The sequence below is a fragment of the Vicia villosa genome, unplaced genomic scaffold, assembly GCF_029867415.1.
Source record: "Vicia villosa cultivar HV-30 ecotype Madison, WI unplaced genomic scaffold, Vvil1.0 ctg.004251F_1_1, whole genome shotgun sequence".
NCBI classification, from domain to species: domain Eukaryota; kingdom Viridiplantae; phylum Streptophyta; class Magnoliopsida; order Fabales; family Fabaceae; genus Vicia; species Vicia villosa.
Window position 1 is genome coordinate 69,616 of NW_026706399.1, and position 11,809 is coordinate 81,424.

Here is an 11,809-nt window from a genome sequence, read left to right on the forward strand (position 1 = left end):
TGGAGCTTTAATTGAATTTTATTGGACGTTTGAAGCGTATGCCATTTTAGGGTTTCATGAGCTTGAAATGGGATTTTTCGCTAGAGGCAAAATTAGACAAAACTAATGGCATATTTGAACTCAGTGGATCAAGGCTAGTTGATTTCATAGGTCGCGAAATTTTTTTGCATGAGTTTACCCCTATTCGCTATTTTGCGGGTTTGAGACTCACTTATTACAGCGTTGTTTTTACAAAAGCGCTGTTAAAAGTGGTGGCGAGAGGTTGAAGATGATAAGGTGTCCTCACCTGAGTGGCCAGGGCGCGCGCGTTTTAATTTAAATTTTCTCTGATTCAGTGCTTTGCAGGTGATACACGTGCCATGCTCCTTCGCTTCAGTGGCCATCAGATCATGCCAGTCCCTCAATCCAACGCCCTAGACACGCTAGTCTATGATATGGACTTACCAGCTAGCCACACATGATCCAGATTTAATATATTTTTTACATTTTTCTATTTTATTTATTTTTCTTTGCAAAATTAATTTAAAATAGTTTTAAAAATCAGAAAAATATACAAAAAAAAATTTTAAGTTAATAATTACAAAAAATATGTGTATAATTATTTGCACAATTATATGTTAATTAACTTAATAATTTCAAAAACAATTTCAAAAATCCCAAAAAATTAGTTTTGTTTTAAAATTAATTAACAAACATTTTGAACATATTTTAGACTTAATTTTTAGGTTTAAATTTTATTTCTCATTTTTCTCATTTAATTAAATTAATCATGCATTAATTCTAATTAAAATCAACCATCTAAAAAAATCAAAAATATTTTCCCTTTATCTTATTGCAATTTAAATTCATAGATAAGTGTATAGGTTGTCAAATTCATATAAATAGCGTAGTTTACATTTCCCGCACAATCGATGTAATAGTGTAGATTTACTTTCCGCATTTTACATTCCCGCACTTTAAATTCTGTACATATAAAACTGCGTGTTTGTCAAAGATAAAAACTGAAGCGTTAGATCACTAACTTCAAAGACAAAAATATCTGAATCAGAACACAATCACACTTGCACCTCTTAGGGTAATCCCTCTGTTACTCTTTTCAAAAATCAATTCTACTGTTTCAAATGCAAATCCAAACTTTTGTTTACATCCGGTCAAAGGAGAATTTTCTAAAAGAAATAGGAAAGGACCTTATAAACTTAGGGTAGATCTCCTAATTGCTTGCTCAAATCAAAACAACAAATGTCTCACATATTCATTGTTTTTCAAAACAAAACTTTCAAAAAAGACAACATTTTGTATATATCCAAACAAGGATCATTACGAAATTAAAGATCTTTTTTTCAAAACATCTTTTCGAAAGATAAAACACTTTGTATACATCCGCACAAGGATCATTACAAAGTTAATTTACAAAGGTATTTTAAAACCACATACAAGCATTTCAAGGCAAGACAAATGATTCAAACAAGTGAGCTAAGCAATTAAGAGCCCATGGATAACCATGGATACAAAGGGGTGCTAATACCTTCCCTTTGTATAACCTACCCCCGAACCCAAAATCTCTTAAAGGTCTTTTTCTGTTTCTTTTATAAACCTTTCCTTAATTGGATAAAATAAAAGTCGGTGGCGACTCTCTGATTTTCAAAACTCAAAAACAAAAGAAGAGTCAGTTCGTATCTCACGCGAGATATAAAAAACCGAGGGCGACACTCTCCACTTGAGACGCACGTCTCAAGTCGTTCAGCTGGTCTTCCCCACAAAGTGGAGACGCACGTCTCCCAAGTCCAAGTCAAAAGTCCCTCTTTTCACGCTTTCCAACTGCAGACCCTCAGCTATAAATAGAGACTGCTACTTCAGCTCAAGGGGTCCGAATTTCTGCTAACGAAGTGCTGCCGAATTATTTCTTCAAGCATTTATTTTCCTGCCTTTCATTTAACCGCTTTATTTTTCTCGCAACAATTTCTACACCGGAAATTGTTGTGAACCTTTCGTAGATCTAACCTTACGTTAGATTTGTTTTTATATTCCTTGTTTTTAAATTCCTGCCCAATAATTTCCGAAGAACGATCCAGCCAACCTGTGGTGGAAGATCGAGTACTTCAAGATTCAATTCATTGCAATTTATTTTATTCAGGTTTATCATTTACCGCTTTAATTATTATTATTGCATGATATATTATATGCCAATTAATATGCCTAATATCATGAACCAAATTTATTTATGCATGTTTAACCGTATTAATATGTCTGGCTAATTAATTAAGATATCGGTATGTAAAGTAAGTTAACCGTGGGGTCCGAAATAAATTGGCTTAATTATGTTTTATTAAATATCGGTATGTAAAGTAAGTTAACCGTGGGGTCCGTTCCTTTTTATAAGAGAAAATTCACTTTTTAGATTCATTGAATAATCAATGTATCTAGTCTATAAAGAGACCAAATACATTAATTATTCAATGAATCTAAAAAATGACTTGTCTCTTATAAAAAGGAACGGAGGTAGTATTAAATATCACTTGTTTTTGGTCTGTATGTCTAATTTAATTAGTAAGTCTTAAAACCAATAGAGCGAAAGTTTGAGGGGTTAAGACGATCAAAGGTTAAAATTAATAGAGCGAAAGTTTGAGATCTTTAACTGGATAGTAGACATAGGACATTAGTTTTAAGGATGGCGAAAGCGTATTAAAACTAATTAGAACTTATTTATTTTCAAAAAATGTTTTTACACCCGCGCGGGATGGCGAAAGCGTACGTTAGGAATATTAGTATGTTCCGAGTCAACAGAGCGAGAGTTTGAGATTAGGAGATTTAAGTAGATAACGACTTCATAAAACAAGCATTTTATTAATTACGTTGCTTCCAAAAAGATTTTCTAAATCTAATGGGATGGTGAGAGCGTACATTACGAGTTAGGACAGTAGTCTGAATCAACAGAGCGAGAGTTTGAGAGGAGGACTTTTAGTCAATAGAATTAATAAAGATTTTTAATCGAATTTATACATTAGCCAATGGACCTTCGGACCACCTTAGTTAAATGAAATACATACTAATATCCGCCTATTACTGCATTTCTTAGAATTCACAATCACTTCCCCTTAGAAACAATCAAAATATTACTAGCCTTAGCTTTACATAGTAACCTTAGATAACGGTAGGTCGATTCATAGTCCCTGTGGATTCGATATCTTTTAAAACTACACGACACGAGTGTGTACTTGCAGTCATCAGATTAATAGACACGTAAAGTTGCAATCACTCTAGAAGCTAAGTTTACAATTAAATTCTCTAAACACAAAATACAATACAAATATATATATATATATATATATATATATATATATATATATATATATATATATATATATATATATATATATATATATATATATATATATATATATATATATATATATATATATATATATATATATATATATATATATATATATATATATATATATATTGATTTGCTCCCTAAGAAAACTAATTCTCTCCAGCCAAACGTGACTCCTCGATGGCCATTATTGACTTTCCAACAATGCACAAAATCAACTTCTAATTTATCTTCAATTGTCCATCACATGTATACATATAAGAATAAGAAGAAGAAAAATAAAGTTAATAAAGGAGTATAATACATATTGCCTAAATGACTTATAGATAAGTCACATAAGTAAATTGTCACTACACTAGAAATGTGAAACTAATCTTCCTACTTGTGAAACTAAGAAGTTATAAATCAGATAATTCATGCTTATTTATTCTCTGCACTTGATTCACGATAACTCTATGTCATATCTATATTTTATAGAAGCACAACTCATCATGGAAAATTAAAAGCAAAAGTATCAGCTCTGGTACAATTGTAATTACCTCTAAAAAAAATCCAATTTGACAACAAAATCTATCCAACCACCACATAAAATGTCAAGCAAAAAATTCCATAAATTCTACTTGATATCACCCAATATACCAAACTTCCAATTGAATATCATAAGCTATAGTAAAAGAATACCTAATAAACCACCAATTAAGTTACAAAAATAGCACTTCAAACTTAAGACTTCAACTTATCCTTAAAAAAATTAAAATTTAAAATTATAATAAAAATATCAAATTATGAAGAATGGAATACCAGAATTCAAGTCCACTCTTTCAATCTTTCCGTATTTTCTGAAAAAGCCTCTCAACACCATATTGACTTGCTGGTTAAGAGATATAAACTTGTACAATTTTCTCCTTAGTACTTGAAAGCATCAATTGTCATTGACTAAAATTTGAGAAAAATATATGTTAATATATTTTCAAGTTCATCTTAATTGAGCAAAGAGATGGTCATGTTTGGATATTTCCTTGACCAATTTATAAATAACTTACATCCCAATAGTCTTATTTTTGCCCCAACTACAATGATTGAGCATTGATCTGAAATCCATTGTTCTAACTTTATGAGATACTGCTGAAACTACAAATCCATCTGTTGTACCAACCTTTAAAGAATAATTAAACTTCTATTAAGTACACAACAACATACAAAACAAAAGAATATCTTATATTAACAGCATGTCAGTGTAAATAAAATCATTATATTAACACACAAATGATTCAAAATTTATATTCATAATTGTAGGAAATATAGCAGGTTAGGGATTGAGCAAATCTCACTAATTTGAAATTCATTCTTCTAGCTCCAGGAGCTCCTGCTAGATCTATAGATTCATCTGATGTATCAACCTATCTAGATCCACCGGGCTGATAAATGAAATCTATAAATATAATTCTAAAAAATAATGTGTAACAATACATTAGTTGGTCCATGCAACAATTGTTTTAAAAAAAAGTAACTGAACCAAACTTACATTAACCAAAGTATGTTGATGTTTGGAGACAAAATATCCCACCCAAACTTATATAGTTTGTGCAAAGTTTAATGAAATACTATTTTGAAGTTTCAATACTCTTTGGGTTGCAATGAACGATCTTCACCAATCACAACCTAAACCAAAAGCCATAAGATCTCCAAAGCCAACGGTGGAAAATAAGATAACCACTTATAAGGATATTGAAACTCCCAAATCTCAGCAACAAATAGCCCAACATTCCTCAAAATCTCCCATTGATAAGCCTGTTCACTTGATTTTGCTGCAACCTTAAATTTCTTTCCCTTAAATTTAGCCAGAGCACCATTTTCATCACCAACACTCTCGACAACAGCAACACTTTTCCATAAAAAAAAAATCACTTGGTTCGGGTGGTTTATCACCAGGTTCAGATTTGAAAAATTGTTTCTCTTCCAACCATTGTTGAACTTTGACTACGATTTTGCGAAGACAGATTCTACAATCGAACTTTTTTCCGCAATCTGTAGCCATATCACACGAATCAACAATGAAGCTAAATATTTATTAAATCTGATATAAAATAGATAGATAAATGGATAGTGGAGTATAAGTGTGACAAGAGAAGAGAAGAAAGGGTTTGTGAATCTACCTTTGAGCGGAACATTAATAAAAGGAGGCGACGACAGTGGCATAGAGAGAAGGTAAAATAAATTATTTGAATGGTGGTTGTCTAATTGCAAGATGAAAACCCTAGGTTTCAATTTAGGGAAACATTTTCTATTCAGGGTATGAGGATAAAGTGGTAGAGAAAGGTGGGGAGTGGCTTATGGAGAGATTGGAGAGGGAAACCGACGTTGAACGGAGGAGCAACATACAAAATGACGGTGAGCGGCGGTGCTAGATCAAAGAGCTAGAGAGGCGATTTTATTTTTGATTACATTTATTCTTTATGGTGAGAGAAAATAGGGTAGCTGAAAAGTTAATAAGATAAAGAATTTTTTTTCTTAAGCGTGTTTTTTGTATTGTAATGGACCTTTACCAGCGCTTTTCAAAAAGCGCTTTGAAATGGGGGCCTTTACCAGCGCTTTTTCAAAAGCGCTTTCGCAAGGGGACCCTTTACCAGCGCTTTTTTTAAGCGCTTTCTAATGTTCCCCTACAACAGCGCTTTTTTCCTTGTTTTTTATATTTGTTTTTAGCGAAATCTATAGCAGCGCTTTTGCCTAAAAGCGCTTTCGTAGCTGTGCTGGCAAAACTCAAGTTTGGCGTAGTGAATTTTTAAGAAGCAAAAATGGTTGGATGGAGTTATTTTGAAGGATAATTTTCCGGATTTGTATATTGTTTCTTGTTTAAAGGGGGTGTCGGTGGCGGCAATGGGTGGTTGGTTGGAGGGGTTATGGAGATGGGGAGATTTTGGGTTGCCCACGGCTGTTTTGGGGGAAACCGAAGTCAGGCGTCGTTTCTTTTCCTTTAGTCTTTTGTTGGGCGCTTATGGTGGATTTAAGGAGGGAAAAGACTCGGTTTCATAGGTGAGCAAAAACGGATTGGAATTTTTGATGGCTTCGTGTTACGCCTTCTACGGTAATGATTTTATTCCGTACGAACCACCTAACAAATTTGATGATGCTTTTCAGCTCGTTTGGAAAGTGGAGGTGCCTTTCAAAATCAAGGCTTTCGGTTGGAGACTCCTCCTTTATAGACTTCCAACCAAGAATCTTTTGGTCACGAGAGGTATTCCCATTCCCGTAGATAATTTAAAGTGCATTTCTTGTGGAGTGGATGTAGAGAATAGAAATCATTCCTTTTTTGGTTGTTTAGTGGTGAAGACTATTTGGAGAGAAGTTGCTCTTTGGGTTGGTAAAGTGGTTAGTTTGGAGGATGAGTGTTTGTCAAATTTTATGGATTGGCATTTGTTCTTTTGTACACAAAAGTTAAAAGATAGGAAGGTAGATGTTGTTTGGTTGGCTACAACTTGGACTCTTTGGCTTACGAGGAATGGAGTGTGCTTCCGGGAGGAGGGTTGGAACGTTAACGACATTGTTTGGAACATTAAGCTTCTTGTTTGGAAGTGGTCTTTTTGCGGAAAAATTACACATTCCAATTATTCTTTTTACGAGTTTAGTAAGGATCCAGTTCTTTTTCTCTCGTAATGTTTTCGTAATTGGCGTGTAATTTTTCTTTTTTTTATGGGTTTTCCCGTTTTCGTGTAATCAGGTAAGAGAATCCTTAGTACTCTATTACATAATATATTGCTTACACAAAAAAAATTACAGTCTTAGATACAAGGAATATGTTAGAACTTAAATAACACTAACAAATGAATTTAAACTAGATTGTGTCATACGCAACGTGTTTGGGTATGTTCACCTATTTTTATTTTGGCTTAAACGCACTGTTTGTCCCCCAAATTTCTCAATTACTTGATTTTGGTCTCCATGTTTCAATTGCTTGATTTTGGTCCCTCAAGTTTTGTAATTGCTTGATTCTGGCCCCCTAATTTCCAATTGCTTGATTTTGGCCCCTCAAGTTTGTCCGATTTTGCATTTGATAGTCCCCAAATGACATGTAGACTAAATTTTTCTTTTTTTGTTTCTTTTTCTCTTCTTTTTTTTTAATTTTCTTCTTTACAATTTTATTTTTCTTCTCTTTTTAATAGTTAAACTTTGAATGTAATATTTAAAAAATCTTAAATATTTCATTCAACTTATGCGTAATGGCAAATTATTTTAACAAAATAAAATAGACCACTACCTAATTAATATAACAAACTTTTTGGCCAACAACTCTATGATAGTTAAGCATAAAGTCTCAAAGTTTAGCAATCCTCTTAGTCATATAGAATTTCAATTTTTTATAAGGGATATTGCATTTTTGTCTGTATATTCTAAGTTGAATGAAATATTTAAGATTTTTTAAATATTACATTTAAAGTTTAACTATTAAAAAGAGAAGAAAAATAAAATTATAGAGAAGAAAATTTTAAAAGAGAAAAGAAAAGAGAAAAAGCAACAAAAAAAAAGAAAAATTTAGTCTACATGTCATTAGGACTTAGGAGACTATAAAATGCAAAAGGGGACAAATTTGAGGGGCCAAAATCAAGCAATTAAAACTTCGGGGGCCAAAATCAAGCAATTACAAAATTTGGGAGACCAAAATCAAGCAATTAAAACCTGGAGGACTAAAATCAAGCAATTGAGAAATTTGAGGGGCCAAAACTGCATTTAAGTCTTTTATTTTATAGATTTATAATTTTGGCTTAATTAGTCCCGCAATCCCTTAACTTAATTTAAAATTTCACTTTCGTCCCTTATTCAATAAACGTTACGTTTTAGTTCCTCAAAAACTATTCTATTAATCAACTTAGTCCATTCCGTTAATTTTAAACTATAAATGTCTTATGTGATACAATATTGTTGGATGACCACCATACACCTTTTTTTAATAAAAAAGTTAACCATTAACATCATCAACATCTAATGTGATTTCACAGGTTTACTAAATCTAAAAGTAAATCATCAACATCTAATTTTATTTACATATCTTCATCTTCTTCCATCTTCTCTTTCAACATCTTCATCATCATCTTCATAAAAAACCAAAAAAAAATCTAAATTAAAAATTTCACAAAATACGATGAATTTTTATCCTCTCATCCCATTAACAACAATACCATGAATTTGTCTTCTATCTTCAATAGAAGCACTGAAAAATCCATAAAAGTAAAGACCATGAAACACAAATCTAGAATCTGCAAACACAACCCATAAATGGAAAAAAAAAAATTAATACTTTATCCACAAAATCACCATAACAACAAAAAATTAGACAACCCAATAAAGATTTTCAAATATTTCATCAAGTGAAAGATAAATTGATTTACCATCTTTATGAACAAAGATGTTAATGTCACCAAACAAAAGCGAGTACCCTTCATCAAAGACTATACTAGGTAAATCTCTTAATGAATAGAACAAAAGAAGAGAAACCCCATTTGAGAAATTTCCATGAAGTTTTTTTTAGTGTGTAGAAGATTAGCAAGGAGCGGTGCAAGTAATAGGATGGTGAAGAAGAAGGTCAAAGATTGTAGATTGAGAGAATAAAAGAAAGAAAATGAGTGGTGTAGAAATTCCAATTTCACTTTCATCTCTAACTGGAAATTTTTATAAAAAAAACAACAACCAAAAATTTGATTTATTAGAACAGAAGAAAAGACAAAAATAAATACTCATTCTACTATCTTACACATTTCATAGCAAAGTGTACTCTTTAATCTATAATATAAGAAAAGTATATCTTTTTCAACAACTCCTCTGGCTGTGACACGTGGCTTCATGGTAGCAAGGAATTCTCTTTTTCAACTTTCAACCTGGTGCATCCACGTCACCACTCTTTTGGCTTCTCAAATATTCATCTGTTTCTAACATGGAGCAGCAGTTAATAATTCATCCCTCCAACTTCCACATGCAGCAGTTATGCAAATGAAAAGTTTCAACTGCTCCACTCTCAATAATCCTACTCAATGTGATATCTATCATATAAGAAAAATCTCCCTTTTCTTGATCATTGGGACTGTCCACATCAGCTGCTGTCTCCACAATATTCCATATCAGCAACCTCAACCTTCTATTCTTCGATCCATAACTTCCAATCCTTCTGTCTTCCAAGCCCTCCACCTTCCACATTCCTAAACGGTTTTATCATTACTATATATAACCGATCATACTTTCACATTCTCTATCATGTTCATCAAACCTAATTGTGGAAATTTTGGTTTATACTATTTTTGCAATTCCATCCATTCCCACGACTATTCATGGACACACCGGTATTTAACATTTGTTCCTTTCTTTTCTTGATAGAAATTATCTTTCATGTTATTTGCAGGTTGAATTTGTAGTGTGTATAACCGATCATACTTTCACATTCTCTATCATGTTCATCAAACCTAATCGTGGAAATTTTGGTTTATACTATTTTTGCGATTCCAACCATTCCCACGACTATTCATGGACAAACCGGTATTTAACATTTGTTCCTTTGTTTTTTGATAGAAAATATCTTTTCATGTTATTTGCAGGTTGAATTTCTCCATAGTATATGGTTCGTTTTTTACCAATTTAAATATTGTCCTAATCCATGTGTTTTGGATTTTTTTCTGGTGCAGACAGTAGCAAACATCGACTATACGATTCGTTTGAAATAAATATTCTTTTTTGACTGCCCTGAAAGTTTGAGCAGTAGAAGTAGAAATCAAGTTGGCTGGTGTCAATATACAATGGAGAATCTGCTTGAAATTATTGGGTTATGCTTGCGCAAGTTTTGTCGATATTTTATATTAATTCATAGAATGAACTTTAATTTTTTATATTTTAAGTGCAAATGTTAATAAATAAATCTCATAGATTGATTGATTGATTTTATGTTTGAGTGATATTTATATTAAATCTTAGTAATTATCGAAATTGTAGATATTATAATATGTAAATAAGATAATATTTTATATTAATTCATAGAACTAAAGAATATTTTAGTTAGGTCAAATTAAGAAATTAAGTTTTTTTTTTTAAATAATAACTTTTATTAATTCAAAAAGCAGTTACAAACACGGCGATCATTGATCCAGCCCATCATAAGAACTTTATAACATCAAAAAAGCTACGTGTGCTCTAAGCATCTTACTATACCACCCCCTATATGTGATTGTGCCTATAATATTTTTGACTATAGTATCTCTATGTTGTCTAGTGCTAAAACAGGTATCATTCCTGTGTCTCCACACATTGTACACAGTTTCAGCTATAGCCAGGCGGATAAGTGCAGCAAGTTTTCCTTTACCTTTCGTTTTGTTCACCAGCCAGTGCATTTCATCGCGCCAAGAACATGGTTCATGATCTATTTGGATCCAAAGCAAAACAGCTTTCCAGATCTTCTTAGTTTCCTCACATTCAAAGAAGAGGTGTTCATGAGTTTCCTCATAAGGACAAAAACTGCACTCACTATGAGCCAACAAACCGAATCTTCTTAGCCTGTCCCGTGTTGCGAGTTTTTTGTGGCATGCCTGCCAAAGAGTGAAAATCGCCCGAGGCCTCGCAATGTTATGATGAATAAGGTTTATCCATGAAATACGTTGCCCATCATCTGCTAGCAACTTGTAGACTGCCCCCAATTGGAACTTTATCTGCATTTGGCTCCATAAAGGTTGTAGGGCTGATACTGTCTCCCGTTGATGCATAGTGCCTTTCATTATCCATGTGTTATTTGTCTTCACACTAGCAACAAAAATATCCACATTTCGCAGGTAATAAGTGTGCACCCAACTAATCCATAAGCTATCCGTTTTCTTACAAATATTCCAAAGAAGTTTGAGGAAGTTGGCTTGATTCCACAAGGTAAGATCAATAAGGCTTAAACCTCCTTGTGTCCTTGGTCTACAGACTTGACTCCACGCCACAGGACTTTCCTGCTAGGGTTGCCTTTTCCAGTCCATAAGAAAGCACGACAGAGGGAGTCAATCTTCTTAATCACTACTTTTGGAAACGGGAAGACCATCATCCAGTAGCTAGTCATGGCTATTATGACACTCTTGATTAGTTGGAGTCTTCCTGCATGACTCAAAAGGCTGGAACTCCAATGTGAAATTCTGCTGAGGATCTTTTCAATAAGGACCAGGTAGAAATTAAGTTTATCAATATATATAAAGTTAGTTTTATAAAATATTATTGATATTTATTTATTGTAAGGTCGAACAAAACAAAAAATAAAGATATAATATAATACAATATTACAAATTAAAAATGTATACATAATTTTGAAATGTATAAGAAAATAGAATCAAAGAATAAAGAAAAAAACAGTATATTTTTTTAGGTAAATAAAGAGTTTTGAAATGAAAAGACATAAATCATTTACCTATAAAAAAATTAAATATCGTAATCATCTTTAATTGATTGCAACTTTAATTTTTGATTTAA

The 11,809-nt window shown here is 32.4% G+C and overlaps 1 protein-coding gene and 1 long non-coding RNA gene across 3 annotated transcripts; both read right to left on the bottom strand.

Moving 5' to 3' along the window:
• Window positions 1-3,468: 3,468 nt before the first annotated feature.
• Window positions 3,469-5,775, bottom strand: LOC131641908 (uncharacterized). 2 transcript variants are annotated; one of them, XR_009295674.1, is made up of 6 exons: window positions 5,491-5,775; window positions 4,860-5,362; window positions 4,666-4,780; window positions 4,378-4,490; window positions 4,136-4,270; window positions 3,469-3,564 (listed from the first exon to the last, which is right to left on the bottom strand). It is a non-coding gene; the product is annotated as an uncharacterized LOC131641908 (long non-coding RNA). The 2 variants fall into 2 exon arrangements; XR_009295673.1 differs by having other exon boundaries at window positions 4,666-5,362.
• Window positions 5,776-8,479: 2,704 nt separating this feature from the next.
• LOC131641910 (uncharacterized) lies at window positions 8,480-11,082 on the bottom strand. Its single transcript, XM_058912204.1, has 2 exons — window positions 10,593-11,082; window positions 8,480-8,586 (listed from the first exon to the last, which is right to left on the bottom strand). Exons 1-2 carry the CDS (start codon window positions 11,080-11,082, stop codon window positions 8,480-8,482), a joined length of 597 nt encoding a protein of 198 aa, XP_058768187.1.
• Between the last annotated feature and the right edge of the window lie 727 nt (window positions 11,083-11,809).